This window comes from Pseudopipra pipra, chromosome 4 (genome assembly GCF_036250125.1).
Source record: "Pseudopipra pipra isolate bDixPip1 chromosome 4, bDixPip1.hap1, whole genome shotgun sequence".
Classification (NCBI taxonomy): Eukaryota; Metazoa; Chordata; class Aves; order Passeriformes; family Pipridae; genus Pseudopipra; species Pseudopipra pipra.
In genome coordinates, this window is record NC_087552.1 from 63,277,574 (window position 1) to 63,300,459 (window position 22,886).

The following is a 22,886-nucleotide window of genomic DNA, read 5'->3' on the forward strand; positions in this document are numbered from 1 at the left end:
GAAGAACAATGTTCTGTGTACATCTTCTCCAAGATGTTTTTCACCACATGGGACCTTTTTTATTAAAAAAGCCTCCAAAACTTTAAAATTAAATCTTTTAAATAAAAGCTTGACAGAATGAGGAACATGTCTTGCATGCTAATCCAGTATCGTTATTTTTGATATCCCAAGCCTGAAATACAGCAAGGAGAATAAAATGTCTTTTAAAATCTTATTTTTTCTAAAAGGAACTATGCAGGCTTCATGATATTATCTATGACACTGATTTTTGTTTCAACCTCTATTAAGGAATGTAGCAAAGAACTTCATTACTCAAATTAATTAGACTTCAGTGAATGCATTCATGAGGAAACTACAGCACGCAACATGAACAACAGGATCATAATATGACACCGCAGAAAATCTGGTGAATAATTTCTTACCCCACTGCACACAGTTGCAGAAGTCCAGATGCATATGGATACTGACTCTGTTTTAATCTCTGGGCACCAAGGACCTTGACAGTTTTAAACATTCCATTAAATTCCCATTTAATCTTAAAAGGACCAAAGCATCTTAAAATAAGTGTCTGAGTCTTTATATGGCACTAGCATTTTGTCCCCTACAAATGCACACCTCTACTTTGACAAGCACTGTGTGGTCCTTCACGAGGGACCTCACCATGGGCAGAAAGGTGGGTTAATAATAATGCCAAGGAGCTTGTGCACAACTAAGCCTCCTGAAAATCCTAAACCCTGGGCACAAGGGATGTGCTGTCCAGTGGGTACAGGCTGTAGGCTAACATTATTAAATCGCACGTTGAAACAATGATAACACAAAGCTACAGTTTATTAGTCCAGCATGGAGAATAATTGCTTCAATAAAATACACTATAGCCAGTAAGTCAGTTTTTACTGTGTGGATTAAAGCATCATTGCCCAAAGACAGTTATTTTTGCTTGCTCTTTGCATGGTTTGGCTCCTCAGCCAATGGCTTCAGGTTGAGGGGACACAACAGTGCAGTGGAGATGGGAGTATATTGTCAATTGCCAGGGACAAGAGGAGAAGCAATGAACTTCCAGGGGAACATAATTATTTGAGAGTTCTTCACTTCCAGTACTTTAAACTTCAGCCAAATGCATTATCTAGCCAGGTAGAAACCAACAGGAAGTGTTGCTAAACAAGTGATGCATTTCCTTGAAATGCAATAAGCATGATACTAGCCCCCTTACCAGATATTTATTTCAATTTAGCTATATCTGTTTAAAATAGGAAGTTCAGTGAGACTATAAAGTCTCCCTTTTTTATGTTAATTCAGTGAGAATGAAGAATGACTTGGACCATGTGGATAAAGTTTCAAATTCTGAAGAATCTGGCCTTGCGTTACTTATTTTATTGATGACAGTGAAGCCAAATGGGGTTAATCTGAATGGCTTTTCCAGCACACATATGCCTTGGAAGACTTTAACTGTGAAATAAGGATGCTACTACCTATGGCACACACAAAAAAACTGCACACAAAACAGCTGGCCCTCCTATGCCTCTCAATAACTCAAAGCTGAACTAAGTAAACTATTCACTGAAGTGGTTATTTCCTAGCTAGTACTTCTTTCACAAGGCACAAGAGACGTTAACAGCTGGACATTTCTTTGAATATGAACTGCACGATATCAAAGTGACTCATAGCACGGCATGACTCTGCCTGCTACAACAGTTACAATCACTGAGCTGCTTCAAATTTGTGATGAGGTGTGAGAGAGTTACAAATCAGCTTTCTAGCATTACACATACAGATTATATAGTAAGGATAATAAATTGATACTGCAATCAATATTCAGATGTTGCATTGTGTTATTGTAACTGATTAAAGCTATTGGCCACAATGTCTCATCTGTGACGAGTACTGTCATTTCCCTTTTATATTATAACAGTGTAGAGTTTGGGCTTGCAAAGAACTCTTGGAAGAGACTCACATTCAAGAGAAGATACTTAAGCTTTCAAGTGCTCCTTGTAGCCATGAGCACAGCCCAGGTTATCCTAATGTTCTTTTCTTGCATAGGACCAAACCTCTTTCTGAAACACCTGAGGCTCCTCCTATACAGCTCTGATCTGCCTCCAAGGCAGTACAGACCCTACTCTTTAACTATCCATGCCTTGGGGATGATATACTGGACACATTAAAATACAGCAACTGAAATCCCACAACCTTGACAGACTCATCCTTCTGTGACAGCAAAGACTTCTATGGAAAAACTGAAGAATGCAATCAAAAAATAATTAGAATTATCAGTTTAATTACTGCATTCATTTTCTAATGCTAATACTGATAGGAAACACTAATTGTTGTTTACTGTGGGATGAATATTTAAACTTGACACAGAAGTGGGGGAAAAAAATGGTTTATTCCACTTGGAATAGATGTCAACTGCAGACACATAAACTTTATAACATCTTAATTTTTAAAATGATATGGTATCCTATTAATACAAAGACACAGAAGATCTGTATATGAAAAATTATAGAATATATGATCATGGTACCCTCAGAGAATAGCACTCAAATACAGTTTTAAAAAAAATCAAAACAAGCTTGAATATCATGAAATATTAACAAATATATGTGGTTCTTTTAATTAGCATTTTCCTGTTCTTCTTTTTAGGGTTTATACTTACAGGCTTCTTTCATTCAACCAGAAAGGTTTAAAAATTAACTCTTTTTGAAATATAAAAAGATATTCTCATCAATTTAGGGAAATTCAGGAATAAGAACTTCAAAAATACCCACCCAAATTGTGACAATTGGCAGCATTGCAATCATAAAAACTTTTGAAGACATTACCTGCCCATTTACATTTTCCCCTTTTCTGCTAAGGAAATGTGGTGATACTGGTGCACTAAGAAAAAGACTGCAACAGGTTGTAAATTTTTAACACAGCTTTGAGCTGTAGCCACATTCACAGTTCAACTGAAGTTAAGTTTAGAAACAACAGTGAAAAAGCTGAAGTTACTCCAGGATATAAGGCTAAGTACATAAGTAAATGCTGAAAATCTGGACTACCAGCTATCACTGTAGAACAGAGACTGCAAAAGTAACATTCCAGGCCTATTAAGAACACAATATTAAACAGCAAATTAGCTAGAATAACATAAAATCAGAGAACAGAGGGCTTGTAGTTCATCCACTTAATCTCTTCATGTCATCTGCTACACTGCAGCTCATTACAAAAGTATATAAATACAAGAATAGTAAATCAGTACCTGTTATATAATAAATAACATTTCTATATAAATTATGAAAATATAGCTACAGTAAAATCAGTGCAAAAATGACCAAAATGTACTGAAGGATCACTGAGTCCTGCCTGCCAGAATGTGCCTCATAAAACACCCATATTTCATCTAGTGCATCAAATGCTGACAAGAATTAAAAAATGCACAATGAACATCACTAACTGTGCCACTCTAAAATTACAGCTATTTCCAATGCCAGACCAATCAGATTAAAACAACACATGTTATCTGAACCACACACTTCATTCTTTCTCATTATTTTACTGAATTTTAAATAACTGCCTCTTTCCTAATTGATACTCAAAATGAAAGTTGCCCTCATAAGTCCATGTTTGCACGAGCAGCCTTTTTAGAATTAAGAAAGTTCTTTTTCTTTTTCCTTGGAGAATTATGCAAAGCAAGTATTGGATCACTTGGCTCACGGAACAAAACTATCTTCTCCCCCGTATCTAACAACTCGATGGCTTCGTTAGTTGCCGTGTTCACAGAAAGAGGTGGATCAGACTGTTCCATAGGAGGATGTGTAGGTGAATATCCAAGATGAACGAATGTTGCTTTTTCCAAAAGACCACATTGCTTCTTCTTTATCCAACTACATTAATGAAAGAAAATTTAATTGAAAAATGAGAACTGGGGTAAAAAAAGCATAAATGCCCATATCATATCCTAACATAGAAGTGGTGACTCTGGAAGCTAAAGAAAATCATATTTCAACACAAAGAATTGTAATTTTCATTCCAATCCCCAGTAATTTACATATCATTTTATGAGATAAAAAATTGCAAAAGGAAAGCTAACCTAATAATAAATAAACATAGGGAAGATGAGAAGTGTATATGAAAAATGTGAGAATTTTGTGGATATGTACAGAAAAATCTTTTGAGGTATTTACTACACTTGCATATTATGTGTAAACATGTAGGAAACACAAGCACCAAACAGCAGACCAGTGTTAGAAAATGCATATTTATGAACTCATTTTCTGATTTCTAATAGTTGTAAGAAGAATCTTTGGAAATTAAATAAACTGTAAACCAAAAAGCCCATATATGTTTCTTCCAGTTTTCTCCTTACCTGTCTTTCCTGTTTTTTAGAGAAGGGATCTTTTCTAAACTTCTGTTTATCAGATCTTGCCTTACTTTTTTCTCCCGTGCTTGCCACAACTCTTGGTTCTTCCTGAAGCAGAAGGAAAGAAAAAAATTCCCAGCAGCAAATCCCAAAATATACACATTTTTCTCCCCTTTCTGACTTTAGCTTCCAAACCCACGACAGTAATACCACAGATACAGCCAGTAAGAGCGCTCAAGTATTTTTGCTGCCCTGACACATCATTTAAATCAGCTAAGATCACACCTCAGGGCATGGTCCCAAGGACCCTTATCTGCTCCTTGACAACCCACATCTGCCAACTAGAGGACTCAGTCTCTCTGAGTAAAGGGAAAAAAGTGACCACTTAGGACTTCAGTAATGAACTACAAAGGGACAGGCATCCACAAGGTTGAAACTTCCACTGCTAGAAAGCAGGACCTCTATATCTTTAGGAGCTACAGACACATAAAAACCGGTGTCCTATGAATATTATAAATACAAAAAGCAGATGGAAAATATTTTAACAAACTCCAGTTCAGTCAACAGAAAGAAAATTATCAGAACAAGATCTATAAATCTATCTAAAACTGTTTAATTAATGAACTTGTAAGATTTATTAACTTTTTATCAATCAATCAATTTCTTATAGTTAAAATATTACACAAAATAAGGTAGTAGTTTCAAAGTACTTTTACCCCACAAAATACTTCAAGAGGAAACTTAGGCACCTGTGATTTTCTCTATTGCTGTCAATCTCCTCGTCCAGCAAATACAAGTACATGCAAAGCAGTAACCTTGTCTTGCAATGGTCTACCAGAAAGCATCACACTTACCTTTTCTTACAGCTGCCAGATTCATCTGCATTACTGTCACTATCAACAACACCATCTGAATATTTATTGATGGAATCGAGGACAGAAAGAACCTCGCTTTGTGAGCTGGAGGGCAGCAACCAATTCAGGACCCTGTGCAACATCCCCATAGGCACCCTTGTCACTTTAGCTAAATAACCTGCCAGACGGAGCTCCTGGAGGATTAATAAGAAGACAGATAAATTTAGCATTGAAAATAAATGTTATCCAATTTTAACTACTATCATTAAATAACTATTGATTATAATAATGAATAAATTGATTATAGAAACAAAAAATATCACTGAAAATCATTTTAGTAGTGACAGTTTTGGTGTTAACTGATCACAGTGCCATGTTCACTGTTTCTACCCACATGTATCCGATCCATGTATATCACAGTTTTCCATTTCATTTGGGATATAGGCAATGTAAATATTAAATAACCAGTTGATTTTGCCATATCTGCTTAGGGCATGTACTCAATGCTCTTCAGTCTGAAAAGTCACAATGCAACCATATTTTAACATCTAAGGCTTAGTTAATTTATGGATTCTACTGTCATAAAGAAATCCTTTCAAGATAGTGAGGAAGCAATATGGCATTCCTTGGTCTGTAAAATTAAGAGGGGAAAAATACTCTATAAAACCCAATGATAACATTTACATGTTGTTATGGTTGATCACTTAATTGTTCAGCTTCTCTCAACACCAGATTCTGTGATAAGCTCAGAGAACAGTTTGTAACATTTGTTAAGAGGTAAAGGAAATATCTGTTTTTGTTTTGGTGGTGTTTTTTTATTTCCAAATGTCCTCTCTTTTTTGGCCCAAAGGTCAGTAGTAATGCATATTCATTCATATAATGTTCAAATAGACCGAGTTCAAATTTAGTTGTTCCCTAGATGCTCAGCCACCCCCATTTCCTGCCCCCCTCCAAACACCAAAATCCCATTGCTATTTTCTGCTCTGTTGTCAAAAATAATGTGTCCCCCCGGCTGTTTCTGCAGATCTCTCACGTGTATCAAACATGAAAAGTCTACACTATATTGAGAACTACATGGAAAGAAAAGAGTAGAGTAAATTAAAGCAAGTTAAATGTCTCAAAGAATGACAGAAAAAAAAAAAGCTGCTGTGGTCTGTTCAAACCATATACATATCTCAGGTAGCTGAAGTTGGGTAAGACATGCCAAACACTCAAGATGAATCACAACAGCCGAGTCATCACCGCTCTGCAGACCCTCCTATAAGCATTGATGGAGGAGATGACTACAAATGTCACACAGAAAACCCACAAGGTCCCACATACAGGAAGACAGCCCATTTCTTTGTCCACAGTGGATTCAAAATGTCACAGCAAATGTTTAAACCCTGCATCTTTTTTGCATGACAAGTTTTCAGAGGAGTGAATGCACCTAGGAGATCCCTATATTAAGTGAATCTTATTCTTTGAAAGGAATAAAGCATCACCAGCTAGGCAGTCTTAACCAACATTTAGATGGCCATACAAAATAAAGAAATCAATAAACTTCCTTTTCCCATAATCATTCTCCAAGCAGAGAACTCCTCTCCAAAAGGTAGGAAAACTAGCCACTTTGCAAAATTTCTTGGGCTCTTCAGTGCTGTTACAGGTTTTCCATGGAAACCACTGAGATCACACAGAATTAACAAGACAAAATCCTAAGACTGATGAGAGATAAGTAAATTGGTGCAGTTGTTAAAACGTCCAGTATTTTCAGCCTTAACATGAACCAAAGTTGGACACTGAAGACATGTCTGCTCAGGCTAATCAGGGAAAGAAATTATTTGATTCTTCTCTGGAGAGGAATGTAAATAAGATCACCTACTGACACCTAATTTCTGTAGCTGTATACAGAGTGTGCTGGACTTTTGGTCTTTAAAAACTGTTCTTCTAGAAACTTGCAAAAAAACAACATTAAGTGCAAATAAACATGACAGACCTCTGTGACCTATTCTGCTCTTTTTGGCTAAATGGTCTCGGGATCTTTAACTCAGTAATTTATACATGGATGATCGAAACATCATGACTTTAGTACTTCTTTCCTCTTACCAGTTTCCTCTTTTCTCTGACCCTTACCTTTCTGCACCAAGTATGATTTGGACTGATGAGCAACCCTTAATACTTTTCTAACACAGCAGAATTAAAAATTAAGCAATTCTGCAAGGTGCCACAATGCTGTCAACAATCCCAAAAGTGGCACACGTGTCCAGCATACAGCAAAGGGAGAGCCGGTGTCTGAACGTGCACCAGCACTGAGCGCACTTTCAGACGCTCACAGTGACCCAGACCAGCTTGCAGAAATGGCAAGAAGTGAATGTGCATCCAAACACAGGAATGGTCACATTAGTCAGACCAAAAGCCCTCCAGCGTGAGATGAGTTTGATTCTTCACGTAAAATACCACAGAGACCAGGAACTCACTTTTTTGTAATATCAAATGGATTCAAGTGCTACTTGTGCCACCAACAGACTCATCTGTATTCTCTGAATTCAGACAAAATAAACCCAGGAATGAATTGTAGTTTACAAACAGCAGAATTGCTTTTAAGTATTTGGATTGAGCAATGTGTAATTAAACAACTAATGCAAGAATCAATGAACTTGAACCATGCTGTGTTTCAAGCTTCCTGTGCTGTTTCCACATGACAGTCTGCCTGCATCATCTGTTGTATCTAAAATGCAACCAGTGTACCTGGGGCTATAGCTATGAGTTTATTCAAAAGTAACATCTCAGCCAGAGGCTTATGATCCTGAACTCACTTGCATTCAAGCAAATACATTATTGACCTAGATCTGCCTTGATATGGATGTAAGCTGAAACATGAAGTGTACGAAAGCAAAACTTCCCTGTTTTTTTCAGAGAGGGCTCTGTTCACAGTTCTGTCTCTTTTGCAGTAGTCTAAAGTAGAAAATCCTCTTTAAAGAAAGATAGTTTCCTAATAATTGCCAATGTAATGTGTTCTTTAAATTGCAAGAAAACAGGGGGAAAAAAGATTTAAAAATCAATTTCCAATATCAGCTCACAGGATAAGCACATCCAAAAGTAGGAATGTGTTACACTGTGAGCATTAATAAATTAATATTCTACTAAGGATGTATTTCTTTACAGTTGAATTAGGAGCAGTCAGGTTTGGAATTACAGTTGGAGTTATTATACTATTATACTTGCTGAGAACAGAAATTTTGTTTTATATATCTGCAAGATAAACATGTATAGGTTTTATGGAATTTCAATAAAGTATGACGCAGGATATCTCTGGGTTACACTTAATAAATATAAACACAACTCCCCAATGGTATATTTAATGCATATTTTCACAAATAAATTATTTCTTCAGGGCATCTTATGAACAAAACATAAAGCACAGTACCCCAAGCATACACTGAGCAGTGCATCCAGTTTTTCAAGTGCAGTGAGGTGACAGCAATGCTTTTAAATCTCTGCCTTCAACCTGTCAAGATCTATAATTATTAAGGGTCATTGTTCACCTGCTACATGTGAAGATGACTGGGTACTGTGAAAATTATGACATATTCTGTTTGCATGCATATGTAATCTGCAAAACAATGATTTTAAACTCTCAATTTGCAGAATACATGCCACGTTGTTGAGAAGCTCTTTCACAATATACCTGCATCAAAGAAACTTAACAAGCGTGATGGGAAGACAAATTATAATCCAAGGAGAAATGGTCAATGATGTGCTGTGCCACTTAAGACACCCCTAAACCTATGGGGCCAGATGAGATCCACCCAAGGGGACCGAGCAAACTGACGCAAGTGCTCACTGAGGCATATTCCATCATCTACCAGCAGTCCTGGATAACTGGAGGGGTCCCAGTTGACTGGAGGTCACCAAACGTGACACCCATCAGCCCAGAAGGGTTGGAGGGAGGATCTGGAGAACTACAGCCCTGTCAGCCTGACCTCAGTGCTGGGGAAGGTCACGGAAAAGATCATCTTGCGTGACATCACACAGCACTTGCAGGACAACCAGGGGATCAGGCACAGCCAACATGGATTCATGAAAGGTGGGTCCTGCTTGACCAACTTGATCTCCTTCTATGACCAGGAGACCCACTTAGTGGATGAGGGAAAGGCTGTGGATGTGTCTACCTGGACCTTACTAAAGTCTTTGACAGCACTTCCCACAGCATTCTCCTGGAGAAACTGGCTGCTCGTGGCTTGGACAGGTGCACTCTTCACTGGGTAAAAACGGTCAGATGTCCAGGCCCAGAGAGTGGTGGTGAATGGAGTTAAATCCAGCTGGTGGCTGGTCACCAGTGGTGTCCCCCAGGGCTCAGTACTGGGGCAAGTCCTGTTTAATATCTTTACCAATGATGTGGACAAGGGGACTGAGTGCACCCTCTGTCAGTTCGCAGATGACACCAAGCTGGGTAGGAGTGTCGATCTGCTGGAGGGCAGGAAGGCTCTGCAGAGGGATCTGGACAGGCTTGATCAATGGGCCAAGGCCAATTATATGAGGTTCAACAAGGCCAAGAGCCACGTCCTGCCCTTGGGTGACAACAACCCCAGGCAGTGCTCCAGGTTGGAGGAAGGGTCTGGAAAGACGCCCAGCAGAAAAGGACCTTGAATGCTTTTTGTCCCCCTCATGAGAAGAAAGACACTGAAGTGCTGGAGAGAGTCCAAAGAAGGTCAATGGAGCTGGTGAAGGGAATGGAACACAAGCCTTATGACGATCAGCTGAGGGAGCTGGGGTTGTTTAGATGGAATAAAAGAAGGCTCTGAGGGGAACTTATTGCTCTCTACAACTACCTGAAAGGAAATCTGAAAGCCTCCATGAGTATAAAAAGAATATACAAGACTTGGCCCACCAAGACTGACTACTTAAATCATAGTAGTGCAGTGAAAAATCAGCAAAGTCCAAATGACCTTTCAAAACCTGTTAACTCCTTACCTGTTTTATTAAAAAAAAAAACCAAAACCAACCAACCAAAACCAACCAACCAAAGAACAAAACCTGAAACCTTGAGCAAGTACAAATGGGCAAATAAAGCCTCATTTAATAGCATCTCTGAAAAACTGTCACTGCCCACACCACGATTCCACAACTGAATGAATACATACAAAGTTAAATGTTATAATGAAATAATCAGATTAAAACTCACTATAATGTGAATATTTACATCATAACAACCCCACAAAAGCCTGCAGCAGAAATTTTTAGCAGTGTCAGCAGGATGCTATTTCTGTGAAGTCCCAATAAAACATCTCTATGTGCAGCAGGCCATGGCAGAAAACAGTGAGAAGGAACTGAAGGCTGGGACAGAATTCAGCAGCTCCTGACAGCCACATCTGCTTACAATATACCAAGTGTCAAGGCCAACAGGGTAGCAAACTGATTTGAAAAAAACAGTTGCAACAGGAGGCTCAGCAGGAAATCAAAGAGGAAAATAATAGTAAAAAACCAACAATACACTCTTAGGGTACACATGGCTTGGATTTAAAACTGGGAGGGGGGCAATACTGGTCATGACCTCCTCAGCAAACACCTTTAAATGTTACACTCTACTAGATCCACTAAAAGAGGTTTTGGATGGAAAAGTGTTAAGATGGGGTATGAATTTTCACTCTGTCTGATTTAATTAATTAGCAGAAAGTAAGATCTTCCTTTCCAGCACAGCACCTTAGCCATCAGACTGACAGGTATGCAGAGTTAAGCCTCTTCCAGCAAGGCTCACAGAAGGACTCTGCTCTGAGTTGAGTCCAAGAGTACCCACAAGAGGTAGAGAGTGAAATTATTATCATGCTCCTGGGAGTTTTAGATCATCTTGATGCAAATCCTCTACCCAAATCAGAGTAAGGATCTGAAAACGTGCTACCTTCCAGGTAAATCTCCTAACACAGATATAATATACAGTAGTCTCACTCCAATTCTTCATGAGACTACCCGACCTCAAATGGACATTGATCTCAAGAGAGAATAAAGAATTCAGAAAACTGAGCAGAAACAAAGATACAGGAAAAGCTGAGAGATCCTTAGAGTAAGGTGGTCCTTCCTTGACATGCTGCTCTCTGAAGCTCCCAATTTTTGATACAGGGGACTGTGACTACATTCGTCCCTGGGAGGCAAGATACTTGGATACAAAAAGCTGTACCACTGAGTCTCTTTTCTGATGAAAACATATCTCAACCAAGGCCTGATTGGGGTCAATCAAGTGATTCATTGTTAAGGCCTTTTGTAGGACTGACAAGCAGCCAACAGACAGTAAATTACCTGAAGATGAGATGAGATGCTCTTTTTGAAAACAAGTACAAGTAATGATACTAAAAAATTTAACTAGCAGTCCTTTTATCATTTAATTTTGAAACATAATCAATGCAAATCACTCCTAACACTCATTAAAACCTAAACAAAACCCTGGTATAATTACATGAAAATCAGACAGTAAATCTGTCTGTCAACCAGAAAATCAGGCACTTCAGTTCTCTGCAGAATGAAATGCAACAGGACAACCCTCTGAAAGGATTTCTAAATGAACAAATGGAAGTACAAATCAGTAAAATTCAAAAGGCTGAAAGTAGGTCAGAATTAACTGAAGTGACTGACAATACAGGCTGCAAACTGGCAACAACTACTAGTAGATAGTAACTCCAAATACACCTGTAATAGTTCCCAACAAAGAAGAAAAGCTGATTTCCAGATACAGCTGTAATTTAAACTTTGAAGCTTTGTTCAATTTCACGCTTACCTGACTATAAATTGCCAAAAATGCATCCAATTCTATATTTTCCAGGAGATTTTCAAGCACCACACAATTCCATTGCTCATCTCTCAAGCTGAAGTGAAAGACAGAATTAACATTGAAATCTTCCCAGGCGCAATGACTGTATTATAGGAAACAATATCTGAAAGCCATCCATTCGGGAAGCGTATCTCTCTGTCAGCCAAGCTGTGTGAGCAGCATAACTCATAAAATATGCCAACCTCTACCCTCTTCTTCCCTGAACCACCAAGCAAACATCAGAGCAGAATCTAAGGCTATGCTCTGGCACACAATTCAAATCTGGAATTGCTCCAAAGTGATGTTATTCAACCTGCCCCTATCCTCCTCTTTAAGTTTCATCACCACACTTTATGGCAAGTTGTGGAACTTTTTGTTGCTGAAATATAATATTAAACAGTTAACTTCCTCACTACTGATTTTTTTGTTTCTAGACCAAATCATGATGCCACCATATACAAACCTGTACATGTACAAAAGTAACTTCCCATAAGTTTTCAGGTAAAAACTAATTGCAGTTTCTTTGAAGGTTTCACTGATAGGTTACTGGCTTGTGGGTACTACTGCAGAGATCTATCTGCTCTGCTAGTGACTCTTTACTTCTGCAACAGGAAAGTTCTTAATGTACACTGAGCAGAGCTTCAGCCTTTTCAGAGTTAAAACAGACTTAGTACTATCATAGTCATTTTTACTATAACAATTGTTTCATGGAAAACACTCTTTTCTAATGTAAGGAGCCCTTTGAGGATCTTACGTGAAGCTTGAAACGTGGTAGGCTTTTAATACTGTACAATACACATGGAAATGTCATTTCTACCTCCTGTAACCCTAATGAATGTAATACAATAGGCTGCAGTTTTGCACATTATCATCCATTCTTGTTAGGCAACCTTCCTGACAAGACAGATATTTCTATATATCTCCCAAGAAGCATTTTATTTGTCACGGATATCTTTACTTAAAAACTGGCCAGGGAAAAGTGAAATTGAGCATGCTGCTGAAGAGGAGTTTATATATCCCATCAAAAATAATTGTGTGACAAGGAATTCAGTCTACAGTGTGACAGTGGAGACGGAAATTCAATTTAAATTGTCTCAGCTACCCCCTCTGACCCCAGCAGATCAGGTTTCTCAGAAGTCCCTATCTATCTCCTTGGGAGACAAAGCAACTGGATTAAAATTCTTTACCTCCTTGCTGCTAAGGAGTATCATTATTTTTCCACTATGCCTGTAAAAAATGGTGATTGCCATGCAACACAGCACAATCTATATGTTACTAAGTTATTATTAATTCATGTTTCTTATTTCAATATTCCCAAGACTCCTCAGTTATGCTCTGAGCCACAGCACAAGGCAGCAGTGTTCAAACATAGATATACAGGCTCTCCCCAGCATAGCAGAACATTTAGCCTGCTGTTTCTTTATAATATCTTATGGTCTATAAGGACTGCAGCAACACAGTAAAACCTGAGACCAAAGAACTTACCTTTGCTGGTACAGATTTATAAATTGCCTACACTTATTCATGGCCTGCCTTAGCAAAACTGTCACGTGTCTTTCCGCATTTGTTTCCACAGCTTCACTTGAAAGTCCCAAACCATCCAGAATCCACCTCTGCCTACTGATTAGATGCTGTTGTGCTGAGTCCTTATGTAACATCTCATACTCCAGCTTCCTGTCGAGTTCTTCAATCTCCTAGAGGTTGAAAAGGCATGATGATAAAAAGTTATAATTTAACTTGAAAGAACAAATTTCATTTGAAGTGAAGAAAAAAGATGATGGTATCAGACTTTCTGATATTACTTTATTCATTTCTCATTCTACCCAGCCAGTTGCAGTCATTACACTTTCCAATTCACTGAAGAGCTTCAGTAAACATGACTGGCACATTATGAATATCAGAACAATGATGAAAAATATGACTCATTTTTCATGGTGTTAAAAGTCAATGCTCTCTGAAACCTTCTGCTATAGAGGACATCTAGAAAGTATAGTACCATCATGGCTGAGATCCAAACTAGGGAATGGCACCATTAGAATTTATAAACTGCACAAAACCACTGAAACAGCTTGAAAAATTCGGACTGACTAGTTTTAGTTATACCGAATTAACAGCTAATATCAAAGAGATTTGAAGTTAAAAGACAGTAATTCACATTTAGTGTGCTAAGGTGAGGATTAAAATACAGTGCTCTGAAAATGAAAGGGTTAAAATAGACTGGACTGGATCCCTCCTGCTAAGGATCTCTCTCTGGTCAAAGAGTCAAACTAGACATACAAAGGAAGGATTCATATCCCTGTTTTCCAATGACACTGTTGTCTCACCTCAAGCTTTACGTCACTTACTATCTCAGTGCCCCACTTCCTAACCTGTACCTTAGAGAAAATTGCTGAATCTATTCCTCTGCCTCATCAGTTGTATTCACACTACAGATTCATTGGAGCATCCCAACTCTAAGTAAGTGTCTGCTCCCAGGATTTGACACTGGTGCTTAAACCCACTCTCCTAACACCAACCCTGAGTTTTCTGTAAGGGGATGAAGCCAATTCACATATAGCCAGGTATGTTTGTTGCACTGATTGGCAAAAACTATCACTGATGTCATCATCATTCAGGAATCCTGCGTAATCTGATATATTTGTTTTAAAGCAACAGGTGATTAAATTTGCCAGTTAGTGGGACCAAGGAGTTGGGCAATAACACAGCAAGAGAGAGAAGTTTCATCACCAGGAAACAGTCCCTCTAAACCAAGCCTAACAAGGACTGTAAACAATTGTCTAAAAAACCATCATTCCCTCCACACCCCTGAAAAAAAAATAAAATTAGGGCTTAGTTCAGTTCTTGCCCATTTGATAAAGAATCCAGCATTAGCTACTCTAGGTCTCTCTTCTGCCCCTCCTTCAATCCTTTTTCTTCCCCTGTTCAAGGACAGAGAAGCTAAAAGCAACATCTCTGAACAGTCCCCTCACACTTACTGCATAAAAGGCAAAAATACTCCATCTATGTACAACTTTCAGTGCTTCCTACAGATTTAATACAAATTTAAGCAAAACTGGAGGCATATAAGCATTCTGACTGCCACTCTATGGGATACTCCGTGGAGATGACCACATTAAAATTTAACCAGGAATTTTCACAGCAATAGCTGTCTAATGATGCCCTCTAGCAAAGAGGTTTTTCTTCTCAAAACCCATTTTGTTTGTTCTACTCCAATGCTCTCCCAAGCCTCACTTGGATGGTTTCAAATAGCAGATGTAGAAAAAAAAGTCCTTATGAATACAGAGCACTGAAGTATTAAAAAAGGATTAAAAAATTGGCACATATCAGGCATGTAATAAATATGGCAAAGGGAAGAAGTCCTTCCAAAGTTTCCACTATTTAAACTGCATGAGTGTGCTTGGATGGAGATAGACAGGTAGAAGGCTGTATATATAATCTCTAAAAACTTGAAGATTGAAGCATATAATGTGGTTATAGGTTTTATGTATGGATAGCACTTTAACATGAACAATTTTGTAATGCAGTCACAACAATCTACTATACCAGTCACGACTCACCATCACTTCTCAACTGTCTTCCTTGCAATAAATAAAACATTAATTAGTCATCAAAATACTACTCCTCCTGACTGCACGCAATTACAGTAAAAATAAATAATAATAATCCACAATCTTCCCTGGCTCTAAGACTTTCCTCCTCTTTATGTCTTTTACTAAACACATGAAAGTGCACATCATCACAGAAATTAAAGGCTGGGCCACTAAAAGCTGCAAACCAGCAGTTAAATCAAAATCAAAATAAGATACTGTAATAGTTGTTTTTTCCTAATGGGATCTTTTTTCTTTTAACAACTACATTACTTCATTACTTACAGGATTATGTGCTTCTAAAATCTGAATACATTCCAATTTTGACAGGGTTTTTGATGTGCTCAGTTGTTCAAAGAGCATAGCTTGCACATTTATGATAGTAGTATAAAGCTCCAGCATTTTGGATTTTTTAACAGTCTTTTGAAAGGCTAAAGAAGCAATATACTCTCCAAGTTTATTTTCCAGATTGCGCAGGTGACGCTCTTTTTCAAGCTGCAACTCATTCTTAATCTAAAAAAATATCAAAACACAAAAGATAGAAAGATTAACAGAAAACCTTACATGCACACTTATGATTTTACTATTCTGTAATTAACAAACAGGATTAAAGCAGCAAAGAAATCAATGTTATAATGTTTGAAGAAGTGCTTTTCACATTCAATTCCAAGCTATTATTGTGATCAATAAAAAAAAATACAGTAAGGTCAAATACTGTAAAGAGATCAGGCTTTGTTTTTGGATAGTCAAAATTTTAATATTAAATACTAACCCAAAAGAGTGGGTCTATATAATTTTTATTATAATAAAAGGCAAAACTAAAAATACAAATAAACCTATGCTTACCTATGCCATTGATTAAACAGGAGGATAAAATCCTTCTGTTTAGAAAAAAATATGAACTTCTAGAAAGACTCTATTTAGTTCCAAATTGGCAAGTGTCAGTTAACACTGACCAATGATATCTGACTTACTACTCTTTGAGCAAATAACCAAAAATGCCCTTATATAAAACAAAGATAAACCATAAATCAAAAGAGTACTGGTAATGTATTTCAAAACAGATTAAAACAGGATTGATTCAACAACAAACAGGATTAAATTAAAGTGATTTAAGTCAGTACCTATGTTGCTGCCACACATCTAATGGGACATCCACAGAAACTATTCAAGCCCAGCACATGCAAGCACACAATCAAATGCAGTGTGATCAATGAACTCTCCACACTGCCCTGCAGGTGTGAACTATAACACAGAAAGGTCAACAGTAGTAGTCTTTAGACACTGTATGACTTCCCATTGGCACAAGACCTGATTTTGCCCCTCAGAATATCCTTGCACAAATAGAAATGATAGGTACTAGAGACATTAAAAACCTTATTAGCTTCCTATTCATGTTAATCACAATTATATATTATTGACTCTATTTACAGAATCATAGAATTAGCCAGGTTGGAAAGGACCTCCGAGATCATCAAGTCCGACCCTTGATCCCCTACCACTGTAGTTACTAGATGATTAGCTTTAAAGGAGACTTTAAGGATAATTCCATCAAGTTTTTAGATACCAAAGTTGATAAATACGTAACATGATGCTCATGAATTTTCTCTGGAAATTTTATTGATAAGAGACCTGCTAAGAGTGACTGTGTATCATACAAATTCTATTATCCAGCAAACAGAGGTAAATTTAAGATGTGATTTGGAACCAAATATGCTTGTGATATTCTCCTGCTCATGTGATTTTCTCCAACGTCTAGACTGCATCATCCGGAACATCCTTGAATGGAAGAGATAGAAGGTACCTTCAGGAAATATTTCCTACTAATTTGAATTAGGTCAATTACAAATCAAGAGTAAGCAATCATCCTACAGATGATTATTTAAAAGCTGGAAAATGATGGATGAAAACAACTAAAATTTTTGCTGCAAGAGACTAATAATTTATATTATGATTTGCATTACAATAGCATCTATACAAGAAATGGGAAGAAAATAATCAAACAGGCTTACCTGATTAGGAATAAGTAGGTCCATTTTCAAAAGGACTAATGCTTTAGAGTATATGTTATGTTCCCTATTCAATACATTAGAACAACTTCTTAACTAACAGAAATTATTACAACACTACTAGCATGACTGAGTCATGACAACATGCATACACTGAGGAATCAACCTTTTTTTACATGTCTAAGGTACTGCCTGCCAGCATATACATAATTTTACAGTATCTCAAGAAAAGAGAAAACAAATGCTTGAGGTATGACTTGTTTTATATGCCACAAAATTATTAAGTAATATCTGAAGGCTGCCTTTGTGGTTTAGAAACTGGATGCGCTATAAAACCTTCAAAAATATAGAGTAAAAAAATGACAGTAATGTTTTGACAGGTGTGTGCACACAACTGAATTTACAGTTTGCTTCTTTCTTCACAGGAGGCTCAGTTTCAGACACAAGGATTTTAAATGATTTATACATGTATGAAATCTGGAGATAGATGAATGAATAACGAATACATGAATGAGTAAATGAGTTATCACCTTTAGTGTAAGTTTGAACTCATTAAAATGAATAATGATGGAAATGCAGTTTGACAACTCAAGTTCACTTAGAAGGAGACACAAGAATGTATATTTTAATTGCAGTTGAATTCAAAGGCAGAAGCGATGCCACTGATGACAGAAACACTTACACTTTTATCAAATAACAGACAGTGTATATGGTATGTTCAGTATATTCCATGAATCCTAAGATTTATGGTCCAAACTGCAAAAATAGATAGTATTTGCATATTACTAAGTATGAAGCCTTACATCAAGTATGTCCAAAATACAAGGGATGGAACACCTCTCCTGTGAAGACAGGCTGAGAGAGCTGAGGTTGTTCAGCCTAGAGAAGAGAAGGCTCTGAGGACACCTTACCACAACCTTTCAGTACTTCAGGGAGAAAGATGGGTATAAAATTTTTAGTGGGATCTGTTGCAATAGTAATTGTTTTACATCGAAAGAGGGTAGACTTAGACTAAAGATAAGGAAGAAATATTTTACAATAGTTAGAAACATTCTACAAGAGTTTATGTATGTATTAATATGTATAGTAAATTAATATTAATTAAATTAATATTAAATATTTTACAACGAAAGAAAGAAATATTTTACAATGAAGGTGACGAAACACTGGCAGATGTTGTCCAGGGAGGTAGGAGATGCCCCATCCCTGGAAACGTTCAAGGTCAGGCTGGACAGGGCTCTGAGCAAGCTGGTCTAGTGGAAGATGTCTCTGGTAATTGCAGGGGGGTTGGACTAGATAGCCTTTGAAAGTCCCTTCCAACTCAAATTATTCTATGATTCTATAGGAATGATGTTCAGCATTATCATTCAGCATCTATTCAACATTATATAATAAATTAACTGCTCTTAAACAAACAAAATGCTGCATTACTCAACTGGTAGTACTATTTACTCCTCACTCACAGAAGTTTCTTTCTGCCTCTTGTCAGCTCTGAAATCACAGCTCTGAAAACAGAAACATATTTGTGAAATCCAAAGCTTGCAAGTAGACCTGAATTCAGTGTGACATAGAAGGTGATTTCAGTAGAAACCGGATCAAATATTGATTACAAACTAAATTAGAAACTAATAGTCACTGGCCAGATTTGAACTTTGTATTATACTGAACACAAGACTGTAAAATACTGTTTGACTCTTTACTATTTGATATATTATTAGAGTGTCAAACTACCTCAGTTATGACAAATCCTCTCCTGTAGGTCTGAATATTTCCTCCTGATTCCAAATTGGCAATGCTGTAAACGCACTATGATTAGTCCACTGCTTGAAAGCACTGACCTCTAAATTCCTTATTTAGCTCAGCCTAATTACTAACTAGTGTTGCCTCAGTCCCAAATATTACAAATAAAAAAAAAATCTGAATATCTACTTGATTACCTGCAACCCCAAAGACATTTCTCACACAAGTATTATCAACTGGGTTTTTTTTTTCAGCCCAGCAGTGAAAATAGGCTAAAGAATGTCAGCATTTTGGCCCCTGTGTTTCTTCTGAGATAGGTAACTGCTGTTTCAGAAAGGAACAGCTACTTCCTCAACCACAAGACAGCTCAAATCTATGAAATACAGAAGAAGTAGGCAGTCTGCTTTTGAAGATTTTCACAGCGAGGTCAATGATAATCCAAGATTGGGCTTCAAACTTCTTGCCATGGCCTCCCAGCTCACTGTCTCCTGTCTAGATTGTTCTTCTCTGTCATGCCTATTTTACCATATTACAAGACACATTCTGCTGCTGTTTTCATAAGCATTAGCTGGGAACCATTTAACAGCCATCCTGCAGAGAGACAGAATCCATTACACTGTGTGAAGTCTGCAGCAGTGACGGTGAAGAAACACAGCAGAGCTGTGTTGGTCCATCATCCTTCTTCCCTGCCTTGAACTGGCCATGCAACTTCAGGTGGGCAGTTTTGAGTGAGATAATAAAAGTCTTCATATTAAAGTAAAATGTAGAAGTGTAAGATAAATGAGGAATAAGGTAACAGATTGCAACAGACAAAAGAAAGAAACTCTACTTCTGTGATCAACCTAAGGTTTACTGCAATACTTCTGTGTTCTAATGATAATGGGTGAACTAATGGTTTTCTTTAATGATAGTTTAGCTTCCTTATTGGTAAAAGCACAGAGGATTTGGCTTTTCATAACTAACATGCAGTCACACAATTAGAACAATAATACATGTGCCAGATGGTGCATATAAAACTGAAACAATAAGGCTTAGAGAAGCTAACTTTCCAATTTTAAAACAAGATTCCAATAAAAATGCAACGTAATATTCACACCAAAGAAGTATTTAGTACTTTTTTTAACATAAGAGTTTAGCCCATTATCTGTTGCACTTTCAAGTAACAGTACCTAAAAACCCCTAAATTTTGGAGATCAGGGTATTAGGTATTGAAGTAAAAAAAAGTTTAAATGCCTCCACTAAAGAATTAGGACATTCTTGGACCACAGTTATTAAACTATCAAAGAATGCTAGAACACACTTGCCCCCTTGTTGCAATCTTGCCAAAACACCTGCTTTCACTTTGAAAGACTGGGTGCTGGACTAGCTAAATATTTGCTTTTATCCTTTGCAACCAGTACTAACAATGTGTTGCTCTCAAATAAAAGTGAAATTATTTCTGAATTAACATGTTGACCTGGTATTTTTCATTTCTCAGGATATAAGTATGAAAAGCATAGGAAAGATGTATATAAACAGATTTTTGTTCAAATTGTTAGTCAAATCGATATTGCAATCACTTGTGAAGCTATTTTTTATATACCAACTTTAACTACTAATGACATCTCTTGTTCTGCACAGTTCTCACAGCTGTGCACCACCTATGTCTAACACAGTTATCACTGCAATATACAAAACTAGTATTACCCACATTTTAGACGTGGGAAAGAGAAGGAGAGAAAGGTTAAATAACACAAATAAACCCCCACGGAACATCTGCTGTCAGAGAAGGAAAAAGCCTCCAAAAATCCCATTTTAGCATCAGCCCCACTCATTTTTTAAGGATTAATTTCAGACTGGGGCTGTGAGTCTTTATAAGGTACCCACTAGATTCAAGACTTCCTTCCAATTAGCTCTGTACAAATAAATTCAGCCCCTATCCAAAAGGTTTTTGGATCTAAGAATCCATTTCTGGTTTTTCAGCAGCATTAGCAGATGTCCAAGAACTCAGTGTTGTGCAGCTAAAGTATGCAGTGAAGTACTGCCCCTGTTTTGAAAACCTGACTAAGAAAACCATGGGATCCAGGGGAGTCTTGCAATCCTGCATACACCAAGCCCCAGAACCATTGTGAGAAAACAGGGTGAGACATGGCATCAGTTCTGTGACTAAGATGCAAAAATTAAAACAAAGCAAAAACTATTAAACTTGAAATACAACATCTTGATAAATGCAGGCAAAAGTAGGGAGATGCATCATGCCACTAGAACTCATGCCTTTTTTTATCTAGTTTTTATTCACACTGATAGAAAACTTTCATTCTTTAATTACTAAAGATCTATGTTTTGACTTCAGTCCAGAAAAGGTTTGTACTTACCTTATTCAAATTTTCATCTTTCACCAAGTCTTCATAAATTAAAATTTTGGCCTGTAAAGATTTCTTCAGAATATCTAACTTATTTCTATTCCTGGATCCTGTTTTTCCCATTTTAGAATGCTGCTGTAAGAAGATAAGCACAAAATGCTTTATTTGTAAGAGATATATGAGGATGCTAACATTAAGATTATGACTTGCTATTATTGGCACATCCACCAATTAATGAAATACTTGACAAAGATGACTTTCAAAGTATTTCTGAAATGAAGGTGCTGCCTATTCATTCAGAAGACTCCTTTTAGACATTCAGACAACGTTGGGAATTTTTTAAAAATTTCTTTCAAGTAGAATTATATATTCATCCTTTCCATGAAAACTGGTAGCATATGAATTTGATTTTAAAAAAGCTTTAGCAGTGATAATAAGAGAAGATTTTGACAGATATGTTGTCTTCCCAGCACAGTTAAAAATGAACAAAGAATATTAATTTAAGAACTACATTGTTTTCAACACACAGTCTATGAATCACAAATGAACCGTGATAATATTAAGAGGCACTGTTCCATGTAATCAAATTATTCTTGACCTTTATGCTTCTTTACAAGAATACCAACTAAGTTTAGGTACTCTTGGGGAAATGATAACATCTGTTCAACTATAAGGCTTTGCAAAGTCATTTCCCTTCTTTAGCACTTCAGAAATCATTAAGGTTTTGAACTAGGCTAATTCCTAGTATAATTAACACAAAGTAGTTTACATATTTAGAAAACATAACTGAATCAAAAGAAAGCAAGGGCAAGTCCTCCTTTTTAAGATAGTATCTGATACAATTCATACAGGAAACATTTTCTTTACCCCTACTTTATAAGAACTGAAAATCATTTATGATTCCACAGCTTTTACATTTTACTAAAGGAACTAAACATCCCAAATAGAATTCTTTTAAAAAGTGCTAGATTTGATAGGCAGACAGACTCCTTGTTGGAAATGTTTCTCTAACTTTGAGTGAGCATGCCTCATCTTTTACACATCTAGATGTGGAAAAAACCAAACCCTTTGTATACGCTCAACTCTTTTGGAAAGAAGAAACAGAAATCATGCCTAAATTCTTGCCAAGAAAGACCAGCTAATTCAGGAACATTACCTTCCTAAACAGGCAAGACAATGTAGAACATTGCCTTTCAGAAACTCCTAAAATCTTTCCTTGATTTAGTGCCAAATTTAG

At 37.0% G+C, this 22,886-nt stretch overlaps 1 protein-coding gene across 4 annotated transcripts in view; it reads right to left on the reverse strand.

The window, feature by feature from the left end:
• Nucleotides 1-2,361: 2,361 nt before the first annotated feature.
• EVC2 (EvC ciliary complex subunit 2) overlaps nucleotides 2,362-22,886 on the reverse strand; it is a 75,676-nt gene continuing 55,151 nt past the window's right edge. For 3 of the 4 annotated variants that reach the window (XM_064653255.1, XM_064653253.1, XM_064653252.1), the window contains 7 exons: nucleotides 21,662-21,784; nucleotides 15,844-16,071; nucleotides 13,457-13,665; nucleotides 11,939-12,026; nucleotides 5,191-5,384; nucleotides 4,343-4,444; nucleotides 2,362-3,860 (listed from right to left, as the gene is read on the reverse strand). In XM_064653255.1, the coding sequence (XP_064509325.1) occupies nucleotides 3,587-3,860; nucleotides 4,343-4,444; nucleotides 5,191-5,384; nucleotides 11,939-12,026; nucleotides 13,457-13,665; nucleotides 15,844-16,071; nucleotides 21,662-21,784 (1,218 nt within the window). In that variant the 3' untranslated portion in view covers nucleotides 2,362-3,586. The remainder of the gene's footprint in view (nucleotides 3,861-4,342; nucleotides 4,445-5,190; nucleotides 5,385-11,938; nucleotides 12,027-13,456; nucleotides 13,666-15,843; nucleotides 16,072-21,661; nucleotides 21,785-22,886) is intronic. The other variant, XM_064653254.1, reaches the window with a different exon arrangement.